Source organism: Phacochoerus africanus, chromosome 9 (assembly GCF_016906955.1).
Source record: "Phacochoerus africanus isolate WHEZ1 chromosome 9, ROS_Pafr_v1, whole genome shotgun sequence".
NCBI lineage: Eukaryota > Metazoa > Chordata > Mammalia > Artiodactyla > Suidae > Phacochoerus > Phacochoerus africanus.
In genome coordinates, this window is record NC_062552.1 from 50551394 (window position 1) to 50571947 (window position 20554).

General features: G+C 49.9%; 1 protein-coding gene across 6 annotated transcripts in view; it reads left to right on the top strand.

The window, feature by feature from the left end:
* Positions 1 to 11971, top strand: part of ARNT2 (aryl hydrocarbon receptor nuclear translocator 2) — a 190135-nt gene extending 178164 nt beyond the window's left edge. For 3 of the 6 annotated variants that reach the window (XM_047795780.1, XM_047795782.1, XM_047795786.1), the window contains 2 exons: positions 8429 to 8594; positions 10144 to 11971. In XM_047795780.1, the coding sequence (XP_047651736.1) occupies positions 8429 to 8594; positions 10144 to 10408 (431 nt within the window). In that variant the 3' untranslated portion in view covers positions 10409 to 11971. The remainder of the gene's footprint in view (positions 1 to 8428; positions 8595 to 10143) is intronic. The other 3 variants (XM_047795783.1, XM_047795784.1, XM_047795785.1) reach the window with 3 other exon arrangements.
* The last annotated feature ends 8583 nt before the right edge of the window (positions 11972 to 20554 follow it).

Consider the following 20554-nt stretch of genomic DNA (forward strand, 5'->3'; position numbering starts at 1 on the left):
TAGCGTAATCACCCTTGAAAGAACCATGTCCATCTCAGGCTGCCCCAGCTGGCCCTGCAGCCTTACTTTGGAGAGGAAGATTGAAAGAATATATCATTCCAGAAATGTCTGAAGATTCTTTCCGTGAAAAATAGGACAGATAATTAGAGATAGAGGAGCAGGGGAGGATAAGCACTGTGAGGGAGGGTTTATGTAATAAATAACTTGAAATCTTGGCAGACACCCTGGCCCTCTTACGCCCCAACTCCTGCCCCCAAAACTCAGTCCTGGGAATTGTAACAGGTAAATTTTAGGGACTTTTAGACCTTTTCACCCCCACACATTAGTGATTGAAAAGACACGATCTTAACTGGAAATCTTGCAAAATGTGTGATCCTTGTTGTGAGCTGCAGTTCTTGGCTGAGAACCACCAGGAGCCTGGAAGGCATTTATAAGAGAAGTTTCCCCTTTGCTCTTTGCTGGCTTTGTTCAGCAGGGCCTCTCGGTTGCCACCCTGTTGACGCTTGGCACCAGGTGATTCTTTGTTCATGTAGGGTGTTTAGCAGCATCTCTGGCCTCTACTTACCAGTGCTCCTCCATCTGTGACAATGACAAATGTCTCTAGACTTTGCCCAGTGTTCCTCGCGGTGGGGGTGGGGTGGAAGGCCAGATCACCCCACTTGAGAACTATTGAGTAAAATCCAATGACATAGGACCCCCGAGCAGGACTTCAAGTGAACCTTGACTCTTAGGGCAATTTCTTCCTTTTTTTTTTTTTTGTCTTTTTAGGCATGCGGAGGTTCCCAGGCTAGGGGTCGAATCGGAGCTCTAGCTGCTGGCCTACACTGTAGCCACAGCAACACAGGATCCGAGCTGAGTTTGCAGCCTACACCACAGTTCATGGCAATGTCAGATCCTTAACCCACCGAGTGAGGCCAGGAATCAAACCTGCATCCTCATAGATGCTAGTCAGATTCGTTTCCGCTGAGCCATGACGGGAACTCCTTAGGGCAATTTCTGAATCAGATGAATCTCACAGAAAAATGTTAGCAAGACTGAAATTATACCATTGAAGCCAATAATTTTTTTTTTTTTTAAGGAAAAGGGCATCCCCTTTCCTCTACAACCTGGGAATCTACAGACTCAAGATTCGACCTTTGGTCCTCAAGCCCACCCAGGTGGCCCATATGGTGGCAGCTCAATAATGCCTTCTGTTTGGACCCCTGGACTGGCACATGGCCCCTGTATCTGGCCAGGACTTATAGCAGCCTAGGCTTTGCTCCGGAAGCCCATAGAACAAAAGGAACACAGCATGACTAGAACCCAGCTCACAATTTGCAGCTGTAACCATGGCTTTGGGAACAATAAAGCCACACAGGATGTTGGTGACCACTGGGGCTTTTTCCAGAAAGAGGTTTTTGGGTACATCGGAGGTGCAGGCTATGGAAATTTCCTCTTCACCATCTGTGTGTAGTGTAGGTCAGCCAGGGCCAGGGTTTATGCTAAGACCCAACATGGCTTTGTCATCCTGAAGAGGTTATGTTGTAGTTATTACTCATTCTTTAATCAGAGAGGTCACTTATGCAATTCCGACGCTAAACAGAGGGCTTTCCCCTATAACTCTCCCACCACGTGGCTGGTGAACTCATCCTACAGATAATCTTTGTATGTAACTTCCTCCAGGGAGATACAAGTTGATTACATCTCACTTCCTTGTCCTTCTAAGCACTCAACAGTTCCAGTTGGGAGTTCCCAATGTGGCTCAGCAGTAACAAACCCAACTAGTATCCATGAGGACACAGGTTCCTTCCCTGGTCTTGCTCAGTGGGTTAAGGATTCGGTGTTGCCATGAGCTGTGGTGTAGGTGGCAGATGTGGCTCAGATCCAGCATTGCTGTGGTTGTGGTGTAGGTCAGCAGCTACAGCTCCAGTTCGACCCCTAGCCTGGGAACTTCCATATGCCACAGGTATAGCCCTGAAGACAAAACAAAACAAAACATTCCAAATGCCTTGTTACTCAGCTGTCTTTCTTAATGGATGGGGCCATAGCAGTCCATTGTATCCCCAGCCTGCTGCACAGTGTCAGGTTCATGGGAAGCATTCAGTATAAACACCATATTTACTGAATGAATGCACATGGGCTTCAGCTTCAGAGGATCTAGGTTCGAGCCCTGGCTTTGGCGTGTATAAGCTAAATGAGTTGGGTGAATTTCTTGACATCTTTGATCCCCAGTTTCCTTTTCTGAAAAACGTGGATAATGGCCTCATCTCAGAGTCAGAGAGAAGAGGAGATGAAATGAAATAATGTCTAGAAAGTGTCTAGCACAATGCCAAGCATACAGACAGTACTCCAAAAATGCTAAATCCCTTCTCTCCTTCCTGAACTTCTTGATACCGTTTCTAAAAGAATCCAGTGAGTTTCTCTCTCTCTCTCTCTCTCTCTCTCTCTCTCTCTCTCTCTCTCTCTCTCTTTTTTTTTTGGCTATTGCACACATTTAAGAAGACATCCTTCCCAGAAGTTTAAGAATCTTTATTCCAAAATCTTGTGTCTGTAATGAATAGAGCCACCCCCAGATACAAACAGAGAGCTAATCTTCCTCTAATTTTCACCCCCGCCCACACTACCTTGTCTCTGGCTGTCACCGAGGAAGAGTGATGAGAGGATGTGTGTTTGTTTCATTACAAATTGACTGTCCCTAAGAAGCCTCAAATGTGAATAGAGAGAAAAGGTTGGGGTCGTAAATCTTTCTTCTCTCCTCTCTCTCTGCCCTTATCCCTTCTTTTATTCCTTCCTTCAGCAGGTAACTTCTGGGTGCCTCCTCTATTCCAGGCGCTATACTCAGAAAGGCCTAGGACAGACATAGATATGCTCCCTGGCCTTAAGTTGCTCACATCTAGGGGTAGGTCAGCATAGTGTGGTGGCCACCATCCCCATCCGGAGAGGCAACGCAAGTGCCGCAGGCAAGCTGAGCATGCATGACCCAGGGAGTCCGTCGTCCAAGGGCACGACCCATCAGGGCCTTGAGTGTGAGTAGAATCCCGCAGGCACAGAGAAGGGGAAGGATGCGCAGGACACGAGGAACACACGAGGCATTCCCATCGCGGCTCAGCAGTTAACGAACCTGACTGGCATCTATGAGGACTGGGGTCTGATCCCTGACCTCACTTAGTGGGCTAAGGATCCAGCGTTGCCGTGAGCTGTGGTGTAGGTTGCAGACACAGCTTGGATCCCACATTGCTGTGGCTGTGGATTAGGCCAGCAATTATAGCTCCGATTAGACTCCTAGCCTGGGAACTTCCATGTGCCACGGATACAGCCCTAAAAAGACAAATAGACAAGAGGAGAGGAAGGAAGGTAGGAAGGAAGGAAGGAAGGAAGAAAGAAAGGAGTTGCCACCGTGGTTCAGTGGTTAATGAATCCAACTAGGAACCATGAGGTTGCGGGTTCGATCCCTGGCCTTGCTCAGTGGGTTAAGGATCCGGCATTGCCATGAGCTGTGGTGTAGGTTGCAGACGTGGCTCAGATCCCAAGTTGCTGTGGCTCTGGTGTAGGCCAGCAGCTAGAGCTCCGATTCGACCCCTAGCCTGGGAACCTCCATGTGCAGCGGGAAGCGGCCCTAGAAAAGGCAAAAAAAGACAAAAAAAGAGAAAGAAAGAAACAAACAAACAAACAAACACATGTACAACGGCACAGAGACCGAACGGTGTGCGGCGTCTGGGGGAAGTTCAAGCCCTGCATGTGACTAGGGCAAGAGGGGCTGGGGTCACCGAGAAAAGAAGTGGGAGGTGGGGTTGATAAAGCAGGAACCAGATGGCGGAGGTTCCAGTGTGTTCACGGATGGGGGGGCCCATGTTGGTTTCTAGGCTGTGGCCACTCTTTTAGGAAGACAAGCCCAGAGGCCATGCGCACGCTGGGGGCAGCGCGGCTCGGAGCACGGGCGGTGGCTGTGGGGATGGAGGGAAGGAGGCAGGTTGGAGGGGGTGTTAGGGGAGCCGAGGACTCAGCAGAACCCCGTGAGCGACTGGACTTGGGGGTGGGTGAGAGCAGAACCAACACGTCTGGACTGGATGAGATGAGATGATTGTTTTAGGCAGGAGGACAAGAAGGTGTCTTTCATAGTATTTAGACACAAGTATTTAGAGTATTTAGACTAAGCCTAGATAGATGCACCCAAAGCTTAGGAGAGAAGCTGGGCTGTGAACACCACCAAAGATGTGGCTCTGTCACCATCAGCCCCTCCTGTCACGCCCCTCAGCACGGCTGGACATCAGTCCCGTCCCCCCCGCCCCGGTCTGTGCTCTTCCTTCTCTAGAATATCGCCAATCCCTCCACTCCTCTCCACTTCACGTTTGGGGCCACGGCTCGGGCCACCGTCATCTCCTGCAAGGATCACTGCTACAGCCTCGTCCCAACTGGGCTCCTTCCTCCCCTCCCCCGTCTTGTCCCCTGGCCTACAGACAGAGTGACTGCCCCACATGTGCAGACACCTGCAGATCTGTGCGTGCACAGCAAAGTGTAAGAGCCTTCAGCACTTCTCTGCTGCCCTTAGAATCCGTCACCCTGGTGATGCCAGACCTGACCTCTGCTTTGCCCTCTGGCCAGGTCACACTCTCTGGGCCCTTAGGCATCCCGAGCCTCCTACAGGTCTGTGGGGGGAACGCGCCCTCCCCGCTGCCAGGTCTTATACAGACCAAGCCTTGTGTCTGAGATGCTTTTCAAGCCCACTTCCAAGCCCTGAGCCTGGTTAATTACTAACCATTCCCCTTCTAGTCTCAAGTGAAGTCTCTGAAAAGTATTTTCTACCTGCCCTAACTAGGTTAGGAATCCCTCCAAAGAGGTTTCATTCGAGCTCTGCTCACCCCTCTTACTGGATGGACATATTGCTCACTCCTCTCTCCCACCCATGCTGGAAGCTTCTGAAGATAGGACCTGCCTTGTCTCCAGTGTGTGTACAGTACTGCACAGAGCCTGGGTCAGAGTAGGAGCTTGGAAATGCCTGCCCAATGCATATATGAATCGCTTGGTTCATGGGAATAGAAGGGTTGCCCCCATCTCGTCCGCTGATAAAAGGGAAGGCCTAACTCAGATCTCTGCTGCCAGCCTGTGTCAAAGGATGAAAGCGTCCATAAGAACCAGGGGCTTCTGACAAGGGGTAGCAGAGGAGATGCTGCTATGATGCTACTGGAGCCAGAATCAAATGCAGTCCGAGGAGTCAACCAGTTTCAAGGAGGTTGTGGTCATGGCTGTTGATACCCAAGAGAGCTTAGCAGTGAGAACTCTGAATTTCTGTGGAGTGGGGCTCGGCTACACGGACCTGGCTATAGAGTGATTGCAGAGGGTTGAGGAGAGAAGGAAGCTTAAGATGCTGTGTGTGTGGAGCCACAGGAAGGAGAGGTAGGCGTGGAGCTTGAGGGGAGTGTGTCAGTCTGCTGACCGCAGACTGGGCAGCTTAAACAACAGCAAGGCTTTCTCACTGTTCCAGAGGCTGGAAGTCTAAGATCAAGGTAGCAGGGTTGGTTTCTTCTGAGGCCTCTCTCCATGGCTTGTAGACAGGCACTTTCTCCCTGTGTGGGCACATGGCCTGCCCTTTGGGTGTGCCGGGGTCCAAGTTTCTTCTTCCTGTAAGAACACCTGTGAGGAGTTCCCGTTGTGGCTCAGCGGGAATGGACTAGACTAGCATCCATGAGAACACTGGTTCAATCCCTGGCCTCACTCAGTGGGTTAAGGATCCAGCATTGCCACAAGCTGCAGTGTAGGCAGTGTAGGTCACTGATGTGGCTCGGATCTGGCATTGCTGTGGCTGTGGTGGAGGCTGGCAGCTGCTCTTCCAATTCAACCCCTAACTGGGAACTTCCATATGCTGCAGGTGCTGCCCTAAAAAGCAAAAAAAAAGGCACTGGTCATACTGGATTTAAGGCTCACCCTTTTGAGCTCATTTCACCCTGACTGCCTCTTTAAAGGCCCCCTCTCCAAATATGCAGTCATTGTCTGAGATACTGACGGTTGGACCTCCAACAGTGAATGAATTTGGGGGCACAATCCAGGCCATAGAGGAAGGAAGGATTGAGGGAATGAACTGATGATGGGCAGGACTCCAGCAGGGAACCCCTCTGGTGCAAGGTCCTGCAGGAGGCTGGAGGACTCCCGAAAGGCAGTCACCCGTCTCTGAGAATAGGAAGACCGTCCCCACAGTCTGCCCGGCCTTGGCCACAGCAAAGGGGCTGTGTCCATCCATCCTGCTTCCTGGCAACAGGTGGCCCAGCTCATGCCCTGCCTCCTGGGCCTCCAGGCCAGGGGGTCTGCCCAGTGGGCCCTCCGTCACTGCTCCAGCAGGGCAGCTACACCTTTGACATGGCCACAGTTCTGAACTAGGCCCACTCTAGATGGTTCCACTCCTAGATCAGGCCGGGGGACGTGGTTGTGAAAGACACCCTCTTGGCCCAGGGAGTGTCATGCAGGATTGTTACGAAAGAGCATTTCAGCAAAGCCAGATGCATTTTTTTAAAGCAGAATCTTATGTGCCTAATAGATGTAAATCCCTCTTGCGCTAAAATAGAGAACCGTATCCTTCCGTGATTTCATAGCGCCCTTTACCACCTGTTATCATTCAGCAGAGCTTGAAAAGCACCAATGGCAAGGCAGTAAAGGGAGTGTGTGTGTTTTATTAAAACCCTTTATGTCTCAGGTAGTGTGTGTGAGAGAGAGGGAATTGATTCTTATCCCTGAACACTTTGCAGTCGTCCCCCCCAAGTTAACCCAGTGCCCACTCATCAGGTAGGAAGTGGGATTGCTGTGGTCAGCGTGGCCGTTGAAAGAGCAAGAGGGGCCAAGATGAGGCCTATCCTGCCACCCAGAGCTTAGCCGTCAGCCCACTGCCTTCAAATGATTAGTTTGGAACAAGGAAAAAATTCCTGTGTTTGTTTTGTTGTTGTTGTTGTTGTTCTTTGTTTGTTTGGGGTTGTGTGTGTGTGTGTGTGTGTGTGTGTGTGTGTGTGTCTTTTTTTGTCTTTTTGCCTTTTCTAGGGCCGCTTCCTGCAGCATATGGAGCTTCCCAGGCGAGGGGTCAAATCAGAGCTGTCGTCGCTGGCCTACACCAGAGCTACAGCAACACTAGATCCTTAACCCTTCTGAGCAAGGCCAGGGATCAAACCCGCAACCTCATGGTTCCCAGTCGGATTTGTTAGCCACTGCGCCACGACGGGAACTCCTGTTGTTGTTGTTTTTAATGCTCCTCAAGATAAACTAAGCTCCTTGGGTTGAATCTTTAAAATGTTTGAGACGAAGCTCTGCTCCTTGTTTCCTAGTTTCTATTTGTCCACCGGGTGTCTTCGGTAAAGTGTAGACGGAAGCAAGGTTGCTCTCGTTTACAAATTAAGTTGCCGATTCCCACAAAGAGACCTATCATCTTGTCTGAGCTGCACTCAAACGCCTTTCGTCCCACGTCAGCTGGTCCTAAGAAACACTCGGCTATGGAGACAGGCAGGAAGGGCCGTGGCTCTTGGCCCCCATGAAGGGCCCTGTGGAATATGACACATGGGGCTTCAGCCAGGCAGTAGGCTGGAGGAGGTCAGGGCCGGCCGAGTGAGGCTCTTCCTCTGGTGGGGTCAGATTCCTTTAAAGAGCAGCCTGTGCAGAGTTCCTTTCATGGCTCAGTGGTTAACAAATCCAACTAGGTTCCATGAGGTTGCGGATTCAATCCTTGCTCAGCAGGTCAGGGGTCCAGCGTTGCCATGAGCTGTGGTGTAGGTTGCAGACACGGCTCCGATCCCGCGTTGCTGTGGCTCTGGTGTAGGCTGGCGGCTACAGCTCCGATTCGACCCCTAGCCTGGGAACCTCCATATGCCACAGGAGCGGCCCAAGAAATGGCAAAAAGACAAAAAAAAAAAAAAAAAAGATACATTCTGGAGTTCCCGTCATGGCTCAGTGGTTAACGAATCCGACTAGGAACCATGAGGTGGCAGGTTTGATCCCTGGCCTTGCTCAGTGGGTTAAGGATCCGGCATTGCCATGAGCTGTGGTGTAGGTCGCAGACACAGCTCGGATCCTGCATTGCTGTGGCTGTGGCGTAGGCCGGCAGCTGTAGCTCCAATTCAACCCCTAGCCTGGGAACTTCCATATGCCACAGCTGTGGCCCTAAAAAAATGCTCAAGGGCGTCTAGACTGCACGACGGCCTCTCCCTTCTTGAGCATGTTGGGGAGCGGGCTTCTCTCAGCCACAGATGTGCCCCATGGATGGACCCTTTAGTAATCACGAGGGCCTGGAAGGCTTGTCAAAGGTCCAGGTCACCTATCAGTCGGTGTGACAAGGAGGGGGACAGCGAACACCGCCAGCTCTGGATGGAATGTGCCTTTCAAAAATGTGGGGCTCTCTGGGCTGCAGTGGTTCTTAGGTCTCAGGGAGCCACGGGATGGCTTTTAAAGAAAGTGTCCTGTACGTCGGCTCTTTCAGCTGAAAGTGGACAAAGTAGCGGGCAGTTCCAGGGGCGGCCCTCGGAAGTCTGGTCGCAGTGGCAAAGCCAGCACCACGGACAGCAGAGCGGTGAGCAGCACTCCCACCAGCAGCCCGGTCAGACTGAAGTGTTCCAGGTAAATCAGCGAGCACCACCTTCTCGTAGGTACCGGCGCCTTCTCTCTGCTTCCTTTCCCCCTCGGTCTCTGCCGCAGCACCAACTGCTGATAGCGATTGTGAGTTCTGGCCCCTCCTGGGGCAGGTCGTAGCCCCGTCTCCAGGGGGTCCAGGCATTAGAAGGCTCAGCTACTTCTCGCGGGTTAAGCACATGTGCTGGGAGGGGCTGCCTGGGTGCCTTGCAGCTCTCCGTTGTGTGAGCCATTCCTGGCCCTTCCCTGGCACCTTGGGCAACGCTGACCTAAGTGTGCAGCAGGAAATGGACACTGCTGGCAGCTCCACGGTGTAGGACTCCGCCCCTTCTAGGTGTTTATGGCTCCGCTTTTCAGCAGAAAACTTCTCACTGCTCAGGAGGAGGCTCCAAATGGGGGATGTTGATGCGCCATCCCTCCCCCCAGGTGTTCATGAGGGAGAAGCACCTTGTAACATGAGCCCAGGCATCTTCTATCATGTTCCAGAGCCAAGCAAAGATGGGGCAGGAGGCACATGGTGGGGGGGGGGTGTCTGAGACTCAAGGGACGGCTTTCCGTTTACCCACTGTCATCCCAAGCCCCTTCCCCATAGGTCAAACAGCATCTTCACAGACACAGGGTCTAGAACCCAAATGTCACTCCAGGTCCCCTGGAGGCAGAATCCTTTTACATATGCAGAGAGGTGCCTCCTCCAGGCCCTTGCCTGACCTCCCCTGACCTATGATTGTTGCCCCTTCCTCCATCCATAAGTATGGGCCCTGGCCCAACCTTCTGCCTCACAGTTGCCACGCAAAGCAGAATTCCCTAATCTGGCTCTTCATGGTCACAATGGTAAAAAGAATTCTTGGTCTGATAAGTTTGTGAAACACTGATTTAACAAAGTTGTCAGTTTCTTGACTGCAGGACTTATCAGAACCTTTATTATACTCATGAGGACTAAAGTTTTCTAGGAAGTAGGCAAGGTACACCTTATTTCCCAAACTTACTTGTCCACAGAATTCGTTCCTCCCAGAGTACCTCATGGGCCAAGAATTTGACACAGCACACTTTGGAAAATTTGCCATCAAGGATTGAAATATTGCTATTCCCATTTTCTGGTTGGGTAGTCTGAGGCCCAGAGAACTGGAAAGACTTGTTTAAAGGGAAGGGTAACCATGCAGGGATGGCCACACAGATCTCCTCGCTGTACGGTGCCCTCCGTCTGCCCCTCCCCACACCACAATGCTGTTGCATTTCCATTAGCGGTTGTGTGTACTTTGTTGGGTGCCAAGCTGGATTATTCCACCACTGGGGCTCTTGTCTACCCAGTAGACAAAGCTTGTGTCCTGCAGTTGTGCTTACCTGCTGGAATGACAGCTCACAGGAGGGGACAACTTCCCAGGGTCTCTGACATCTGAGGACCTCCACAGAGCACCCCTCAGATGGTGGGGGTGTATCCCTGCTCCTGCCCCACCACCAGTTTGAGAGATGACCACAAGGGTGACTGGCAGGCTGGGCTCCTGGGATGCACCAGTGCCCAGGAGGATGAGCCGACTCCTCTGCCTGTTCTTTTCTTCTCTCCTGCAGGACATGCTGCCCATGCCAGGAGATCCAACCCAGGGGACTGGCAACTATAACATCGAAGACTTTGCCGACCTGGGCATGTTCCCACCGTTTTCTGAGTAGCTGCAGGCAGAGCGAGGCTGCCACTGTGTGGTGCCCCCAGGGCTGTGATACCAACACCCACGTGAACGGGGCCCACCCTTGCCCTACTTGCCTAGCCACAGGACCCCTCAGCAGAAGGCATCCCACCCCCTGCATTTCCCTGGCCACAGCATTGCTCAGCTTCTAACCCACAGCCGTGGCTGCTCGGGCCCTGACCAGGAGCCTGGCCGACGGGGATGGTGGTGTTATTTGTATTTTATCTGTATGTGCTTGGGGGGCCAGCCCATTGGGTCCTTAAACTCTCATTATGAATAATCTCATATTAGACAATTTTCACCTGTAAAAATTCAGTTATAGCCCAGAGAGCCCAAGCAGGACCCTCAGGCCTGCCCAGGAAGCTGGAATCTGGTCCCTTCTGTGGACAGACGGGGGCTCAGGCGGTGTTGGGGAAAGAAGCGGGCACGAAGCGCAGCCTTTGCTGTTGGAGCTGGGGGTGAGGAGCCCAGGGATGTCAGGGTGGACGCTGGCTCCTCTGTCCCCTGGCTTAGTCCCGTCTGTCTGTGCGTCCGTTGTACTGTGGGACATGTGTGCTTCGTCAGTGTGCCGTGAATCCCTGTGCCCATGTCTGTCGTGTGGAGCCAGAGTGAGTGTCTAGAATCCCAGGTGTGAGACTAGAGGGACAGCCCGGATATGCAACCCCGTCCAAGCTAAGTGGCCCTGGGGCCAGAGGAAGCTGAGCTCGGGGCCTGGGTGCTGGGCTGATGGGCGGAGCTGAGCATCACCAATGGTCCTGGCCGGGAACCCCTCAACTTGATAGGTCGATTCTTTGGTCCAAGCCCCCTGATGCAGATCGAGTCCTCCTCTGAGAGGCACCGCCCCTTCCTATGAAGGAGACTCCACGAGACCACCCGCCCTTCTCTCACTGGGTCTGAAGAGCCACCCCTCCTGGTTCTCCCAGGGGGTTCTCATCCTTGCCCTGTTGGTGAGAGATGGGCTTTGTCCCTGCCCGACACCCGCAAGGGGGCCCTGTGAGCTGACAGCTACCCCAGTCCGCTGTGGAGCTGTGCGGGGGAGGGCAGGGGGCTTCTTCTGTGCCAGGCACAGTGCTTCCCCAGGACCAGCCGCCAGAGATGGGGAGGAGTGAACCCATGCATGGACCTGGCATCTCTGAGACACCCCGCCAGGCCACCTGAGCCTTCTTTCTTCAACCAGCTGGAGCCGTGGCGTCTCTGAGGCAGAAGACGCAGGCTGCCGTTCTGGTCCCAGTTCTGATTCTAGCCCCATGCTCACCAGGGCCTTGAATTCCTCAGGTGGTCTCAAATGGAGTGAGAGCTAGCTTCTAGCAGCTTCTGCCTGGCTGACCTCTGAGCCCCTGGTCCCTGACCTCTGAGCCCCTGGTCCCTGGCTTGCCGTGTTGCCCTCAGATGTGAGTTTAAGAATCCACCCCCCTGTTTTCGCTTTCCTCTGCCTCCTCCCACGCCCTTTATCCCAAGGAAAGAAATTCCCTGTTCTGCTCTTTTCCTGGCGGCCACCCTCCTGTCCTGCATCCCCATTCCACCTGCTCACCAAGGAGGCGTCCACCATGGGAAAGCCCTCCCTTCGGGCAGACCCCCTCCAGCACCTGGCTGGGAAACAACCCATGGGTCCCCGTCCCCCAGATTCCAGAGGGCCGAGCAGAGTAGTGGTGTTCTAGGCCGCCTGTGTGTGGCATGAGCCCAGCCTGCAGGAAGGAGCCTGTGGGGGGCGGGCGTGGGTGGGTGGGTGGGTGGGAGTGTTTATTTGCTCCGACCCTCTGGAAGCTCAGGCCTGACTGGCCTGCAGAGGGGACCATGTGCCCAGCCTTGCCTGGGGAGCTCTGGCTATAAAAGTCCAACGTGGTTCAGGAGAATTCCTTTGGCCAGTAGCCAGCTTTGTGTGAGCCCAGTTCCTTGGGTCTCAACGCTGACTTGACAGTTTCTAGAGTGGCTCCTCACCCTTTTGTATATAGCTGTGATTGGATCTGGGGTTTAGGCACACATGATGTCGTTTTATCTTCTGGAGCCTTTTGGCTTCTGGAAAAGTGGCAGGTGGCTGAAACTCCACTCAGTCTGACAGCATCAGGCCCTGAGGGGCTTTTCCGGGCTGCCTTGCCCCGGGGCCACCTCTGCTTTGCAGCCTTGAGCTTGCCCCAGGCAGTGGACTTCATTATTTCCAAAAAAAAAAAAAAAAAAAAAAAGGCACAAAAATAGCTTTGGAATCAAAGGCTGGTTTCTCAGTGAAATGAAAATGGACTTTTTTTGTGGGTCTGAGTCTGTGAGTTTGGAAGTTTAGGGGAGGTTATGTTTGTCTTTCTGGTTTGGGAGGGAACTTGGGGATTTTCTTAGGCGCACACACTGGGGTCAGCACACTGCCTGTGAGCCCGCCGCACCCCCGGGCTGTGCTGGGTGCCAAGAGGTTGCAAAAGGACACAGGAGAACAGCCTGGCTCCCGTTGACCTTTCACCTACTTTGCCCAATTACACGAGCTTCTAGGGGGCAGAGCACTCCATTCTCGGTCCTGGAAGGCAGGGAGACGTGGGTGACTGAAAGCCAGCCGTCATGGGGAGCATTGTGACTAAATAACCCCACCTCCACCTTCTGGCTTTGTCCCCCGAGGGCAGGCAGGGAGTCTGACTGCAGTCAGCGCAGTGGCTCCGATTCTTTTTTCTCTCTTCCCCACTCGGCTTTGTGGCTGTGATCCTTAGAAGCTACCGTGTGGCCATTAAGAAAACAGACAGGGTCCCACACCGGAGGGATGCCCTTCCCCCGAAATGTTGAGCCCAATTGGAGTAAGAGTTAAAGCCCCAGAGGGTCTGATCATAACGCTTTGCAAAAGAACCTCCCTGCATCCAGTCATGTGCAGCCAGGAGGCCAGGACACACACGCACCCCGGGTCAGCGGGTTTGGTCTTTAGGAGGTGGAGTCCATGCAGGCCTCTGGCTCTGGGACACTCTTCCTCGGCCACCCCTCATTTCACGTCTCCTAGACCTTCGGCTGGCTTTCCTTAGGCTGAACAAGCAGAGAGCTTTCCACCCAAAACGGCCATGTGGCAGCTGCCGGAACCACGGGTGAGGACGCAAAGGCAGCCACACTGAGGTTCAGCCAGGCCTTGGTTAGTGACCATGACAATGCCTACGGAGGTTCTAAAACACTCTATCTGTAAGTCCCTGCCCACTCGTTTTGTCCTTCGTTTTGGTTTCAGGGAGCGATAAAGCCATCACAGCCGCGTTCTTCTCTGCTTCCCAGCATAGCAAGTGCAGCCCTTTGGTGGTTTCATGAATACTTTTGGCAGGTGGTAGGAGGATGCTGATGGTTGATAGAACTGACATCAGGGAGGGTAAATCCTGGGCTAATAGAGAGACCCTGTCCCCCACACAAGCCCCATGTGACAGTATCAGCGCTCCATCCAGGCTTGACCAAGAAACGAGTCAGACCCCAGGGGACAGGGGCACGAGTGGCGATCCCTTCCCACCAGGTCAGCACTGGGCCAGCGGATGAGCTCTGCCAGGACAGTGACCTCTCATCCCCAGGCCCACCTGCTCCCTCACGGTTATGCCCTGTCACGTAAGCCGATCCACGGTTACCTGAAAGCGCTGGCCAGTGACAAGCCAGGAGGGAAATGCTCCAGTCTTACTAGGAAGTCAGGGTTTGTCATGAGGTCACCATGTCCTGACTTGTCAGAAAGCCCACCCTGTCCACTTCCCTTTTCTGACCAGATCCTCATGGTCATGTGCTAAGGGACCTGGCTGTCCGGCTGCCTGGCGCCTGGGGCCACATGAAGCGGCACCACAACACAGCAGACATATTTTCACGTTTGCACACGTAGGTGTGCCAGGTGTTGGGGTCACAGCCCGTGGGGCACTGAGTGTGCAGGTGGCCAACGGACAGGGCAGCTTGCTTCCCGTAACAGCATCATTTCCCCTCGGAAACCAGAGATTTCGCAGACGCGCTTCCGTGGACAGTTTCAGCACTTCATCCTTTCTCTGTGAACCCCTCTTCTTATGGATGTGAACCGTGCTGTGGATAAATCATCATTTGTATTTCTTGAATGTTCTCTATGACTAACAGTTAAGTCGATTGTGTATATGTGTAACTAATGTAACTGCCTTTTAAAATTTCAGTACAATAAAAATGACTTTGCTCTGAACACTGAAGAGCGCAGCTCTGTAATTGAACCACGTGTAGAATCTTGGAGTTTGGCAGACGTCTCATTGTTCCTCTTCCTAAGGGCAGTGCTGTGTTATAGCCAGGGAGCAGTGTAGAGGACACGCGTGCTAAAGAGGGACACTGCCAGAGCTCTAGCTACCTAAAGTAGAAAAGGAAATTGGAGTTCCCATGGTGGTGCAGTGGAAACGAGCCGACAACTATCCGTGAGGTTGCAGGTTTGATCTCTGGCCTCACTCAGTGGGTCAGGGATCCAGCATTGCAGTGAACTGTGGTGTAGGTCACAGATGTGGCTCGGATCTGGCATTGCTGTGGCTGCGGCATAGGCCAGCAGCTGCAGCTCCAATTCAACCCCCTAGCCTGGAAACTTCCACATGTCACAGATTTGGCACTAAAAAGCAAAAAAAAAAAAGGAAACTAATCTTTCTTGGCTTTGTATGTTAGGCGAGCCTCTCTAGAAGGCTCTTGGCAAATGCTCGTTTTGCTGATCATTATAAACCTATGCTATGTGGATGTTATTCTTGTTTATAGATTAAGAACCTGTGACTCAGAGAAGTTAAGTGACTTGTCTAAGAACACACAGGAAGGAAATAACAGAACCAGGCTTTGATCTCAGGTCTTGTTACAAAATCCTGTAGATACTGTCCTCTTCAAATACTTATTTCTTTCTTAAATTCTTCCAAAATTAAATTACTATTTTAAGGAGTTCCCACTGTGGCTCAGCAGTAATAAACTTGACTAGTATCCACGAGAACATGGGTTCAATCCCTGGCCCTGCTCAGTGGGTTAAGGATCTGATTGCCGTGAGCTGTGGTATATAGATTGCAGACACTTCTCAGATCCTGTGTTGCTATGGCCGTGGTTTAGGCTGGCAGCTGCAGCTCCAATTAGACCCCTAGCCTGGAAAATTCCATATGCTGCGGGTACGGCCCTAAAAAGACAAAAGAAATTATCATTTTAATATGCTCAAACCTCTAATAAATGTTTATTCTAACCTTCTCTGTTAAAAGAAGACCATTTAGATTCTAGCAAAATGGCAGACCAAAATCACTTGGAAATTCTTTTCCATCAAACATTCAGCATTGCTTTTTTTTTTTTTACAGCTTTACTGAACTATTACTTAAATAAACTACATATTTTTAAAAAAATTTTATTGGAGTACAGTTGACTTACAATGTTGTATTTGTTTCAGGTGTACAGCAAAGTAAGCCAGTCACATTTATCCATTTTTTTTCCCATATAGGTTATTACAGAATATTGAGTAGATTTCCCTATGCTATGTGTGTATGTATTATTCTCATCCTTCTAATCTATCCCTTCCCCTAAAAAAACTATACATATTTAAAGTGTACATGGGAGAAAGTGTTACGTCCTTGAGTTAGGCATAGATTTCTTGACTACTAATCCAAACGCAGGACTATAAAAATAATCAAATGACAAATTGGACTTGAAAAATTCAAAGGTCACAAAGGTGTATTCAAATGACAAAACTCACGAAAACTGTTCAATTAAGATGTGGTTTTGCAGGAGTTCCTGTCGTGGCTCAGTGGTTAACGAATCCCACTAGGAACCATGAGGTTGTGGGTTCGATCCCTGGCCTTGCTCAGTGGGTTAAGGATCTGGTGTTGCCGTGAGCTGTGGTTGTAGGTCACAGACGCGGCTCCGATCCGCATTGCTGTGTCTCTGGTGTAGGCCGGTGGCTACAGCTCCAATTAGACCCCTAGCCTGGGAACCTCCATATGCCCCGGGAGCGGCCCTAGAAAAGGCAAAAAGACCAAAAAAAAAATTATATATATATATATGGTTTTTCAGCCCCACCCATGGTATATGGCAGTTCCCAGGCCAGGGATTAAACCCATACCACAGCAGGGACCCAGGCCCCTGTAGTGACAATGACAGATCCTTAACCCGCTGCTCCACAAGGGAAAACCAAGACGGCTTCTGTAAATTACATTTTGCATAAATTATCTTTAAGTTGATGTAAAAGTAATTACAGGAGAGGTTGTTTTTTTTTTTTTTGCATAATTCGACAAGGTGATCCCCAGTTTCCTATGGAAGAAAAAAAATTTTTTTTTATTTGTTTGTTTCTTTCTTTGGTTTTCTTTTTTGGCTGCCCCTCGGACTATGTAATTCCCGGGCAGATCCAAGCTGCAGTCGCCAGGTTTCAAACCTGTGTCCTGGCATTGCAAAGATGCCCCCGATCCTGTTGTGCCTCAGAGGGAACACCTACATTTTGTTTAATGTGATTTTTTTTAAAAAAGAAGAGAAAGAAGGAGGAAGAAGAAGAGAAGGAGGAGAAAGAGGGACCCTTCAACCCATCAGAGCATCTGGAAACACTAATTAAAAGTGTGGGATTGGCATAGAGATAGAAACCTAGATCGATAGAACATCCGAGAGAACCTAGAAATACACACAGGTTCAGAAAGAAGAATATTTGGTCCATGTGCCACCAAAATGAGCCAGAGACTGTTATTTACAAGAGTCAGCATTACAGATCATGGGACCAGACACACTTCCGATAAATGATGCTAGGGAAAGCACAAGGAAAAGAGGTAATTGTACCCTTATCTTACACAATGTGCAAAAAGATACATTCCGCTCAGATGAAAGCATCTGAGTGTTAAAACGAATATATGTAAAATATTCAGAAAAAATCTAGGAAAATATATTTATGAGATCAAATCAGGGAAGGAGTTTTTGAAACCAGATACAAAGACCACAAACCAGAGGAAAAGATTGTTAGGTTTGAAATGACCCAAAAATCATCATCTTAAACAAATGGAGGAGTTCCCTGGTGGCCTAGAGGTTAAGGAATCGGCATTGTCCCAAACCTCCGGCTCAGGGTGGATCCCTGGCCTCAGAGTTTTTGCATGCCGTGGGTGAAGGAAAAAAACAATGGAAAAGATAACCAATAAACTGGTAGAAATATTTGCAATTTATATACCAAAAGAATATTCAGAGCGAATATTCAGATTGTACGAAAGGCTCATAAAAATCAATAAGAAAAATACAACTCAGGAGATAAAAAGTCCAAAGAGTTTGAACCGCCAACTCAAATGGCATTAGGTATATAAGAGAAGCCTGAACCTCACTGGTTATTAAGGGAAATAAAGCAAGATTACATCGGTCACTCTGATTTTTCTGGGTCTGATAACGCAATTGTTATGAGCATATGGGGAAACAGTAACTCTTGCTGGTGGGAACCAGGACATCTGCTCTGGAGAGTGTTAGGCAATATCCCATCACGTCAAAGATATACGAAGCCCGTGACTCAGTGAACCCAGCTCTGTCTGCTCTAGAAAACCTCCCCCATGTGTACCAAGGGGCAGGTGAAAGGGCAGTCTCTGCACTGCTTGTTGTAGTGAAAAAGTGGGAACTGGTGTAACCATTCTTCAGTAGAGAAGTGAATAAACTGATTTAGTCACACGCAAAAACATTTTGCACCCTTTGCAATGATCTTGTTGCAGCATGTCCAAATTCTGACACCATACTATTGAATTTGAGACTGTGTATATTTCTATGACTCAAGGCAATGACATATTCTGTTTGTGTATAGGCAGATATGTAGCAAAAGTGTTAAAAAGGGCATCTCACAGGCTGATGGGTAGAGCTGTGGTTAGAGAAGGGGGGAGGTATAGGAGTGGTTTGTATGGTTGCATGCCTTAAAACAGATTAAGGAAGAAAAAGAGAGAGCGATGTTGATTGAAAATAAAGGGAAGAAAAGGATCTGGAGTTCCTGTTCATGGCACAGGGGAAACAAATCCGACTGGGAACCATGAGGTTGCAGGTTTGATCCCTGGCCTTGCTCAGTGGGTTAAGGATCCGGTGTTGCTGTGAGCTATGGTGTAGGCCGGCAGCTGTAGCTCCGATTTGGCCCCTAGCCTGGGAACCTCCATATGCCACAAGTGTAGCCCTAAAAGGACACAAAAAAAAAAGAAAGAAGAAGAGTTCCCGTCGTGGCGCAGTGGTTAACGAATCCGACTAGGAACCATGAGGTTGCGGGTTCGGTCCCTGCCCTTGCTCAGTGGGTTAACGATCCGGCATTGCTGTGAGCTGTGGTGTAGGTTGCAGACGCGGCTCAGATCTCACGTTGCTGTAGCTCTGGCGTAGGCCAGAGGCTACAGCTCCGATCTGACCCCTAGCCTGGGAACCTCCATATGCCGCGGGGGCGGCCCAAGAAATAGCAAAAAGACAAAAAATAAATAAATAAATAAACTTGATTTAAGAAAAAAAAAGAAGAAGAAGAAGAAAAGTGTCTGAAGCATTTATGGCAAAATGTTAAAACAGCTGTTTCATCTTGGTGATGAGCATATAAGAATATGTTATTCTTTACTCAAATTTGCTATATAGTGAATATTTAATAATGAAACAGAAATCACTAAATGAAAATACAGCTACTTAACCTCACTACTAAAGTCAGGGAAATGCAAATTAAAGTAATAATGGGAGTCCTCCCATCATGGCTCAACGGTTAATGAACCCAACTAGGATCCATGAAGACACGAGTTCAATCCCTGGCTTTGCTCAGTGGGTAAGGATCCAGTGTTGTCATGAGCTGTGGTGTAGGTCGCAGACTCGGCTCAATCTGATGTTGCTGTGGCTGTCGAGTAGGCCGGAGGCTACAGCTCCGATTTGACCCCTAGCCTGGGAACCTCCATGTGCTGCGGGTGTGCCCTAAAAAGCAAAATAAATAAATAAATAAATAAATAAATCTTTTTCTATTTCATTGATTTTTTTAAAAAAAAAGCAATCATCAGAAAAACATAAATAATTTTAATCCATTCTGATAAAAAAATCATTAGCAATAGCTCATTGTGTAGGTTTGCTTGCGAGTACATGATTGTGTGTGTGTGTGCGTGTGTGTGTACATGTACAGGTAGAACATGTAAAAATAGTCCCATTAGGCTGTATTTGGAGGGGAAAGGATGGTCACAGGACTTGTAGAAGTGAAGAGACTTAGCAAAAATGAAAATAAATACATTACGTATAGCTGGGAAATTGTTCTGATCCTTCTCCATTTATATAAAATTCTGTGTGCATTTATATGCAGAAGAGATTATGAAAATGCAGTAACCTAGCTCAACATGACAGAATCTAAGGTGAATTTACCCTTTATCCTTGTAATTTGTACTATTATTTGTTCTGCAACGAATATACAGTACTTATAAAATCATGAAAAATAATCAAAAGCAAATTACCTTTCAGAATAAGAAATAAATGACTAACCACACCTCCTCGAAATCATGAAATGCTGAGGAATTCAGATGCTAAGTGGCGCAAAGGAGCAGCATGTGCTTGTGCTGTGGTTAGAAAGCCACAGCTGGGCACACCTGTGACGGACCGGAAGCGGAGAGACATGCCAGGCAGGAACAGGGAGCAGAAATAGTGAATAAAGCCCAAAGAGTGACCAGGACCTGGGCTGGTACCCCGCCTGTAGCCTATCTTGAATCTCCCCCCAATAGACAATTGAACAAAAATATACTCTATCTAGACAGAGCAGTAGTAATCCTCTTCCTGATGTTACGAAGGCTCATTGTTTTGAAAGTAGAGAGTAGAGGCAAGTATGAGGAATGGATGATTTTATTCCACTTCTTGCTGTTAATGATGGGATCCAGGGAACAGGGAGAGGAGAAAGGGAGCCAGGGTGTGAGGTGCAGGGAGGGCCCACTCAGGATTCCAGGCTGGAATAAAGCCACAGAGGCACCAGCCTGTGATCTTGTGGTGCCCCTACACATCCATCCCTCACCGCTTAACCTCGCCTCCTAACAGCTCCTCACCTTCCACCAAGAAGAAAATAAGATTGACTTCCCTGTTGTGATTTTGAAACCTAACGGTTGTGAACTTGCTTCTCCCACAAACCCTCTCTAACGATTATGTGGTCCCTGCCACTTGCCAGGCGGAGCACTGGGGCTGCATAGCAAAGACCTGGCCCCGACTCCAGGAGAGAGAGACAAGCAAACAGAATATGACTTTCCAGGAGCTCCCATTGTGGCTCAGAAGTTAACAAACACGACCACTATCCACGAGCCCGCGGGTTCAACCCTAGCCTTGTTCAGTGGGCTAAGGATCTGGGGTTGCCATGAGTTGTGGTACAGGTGGCAGACATGGCTCATATCCCACGTTGCTGTGGTGCTACAGCTCCCATTCAACTC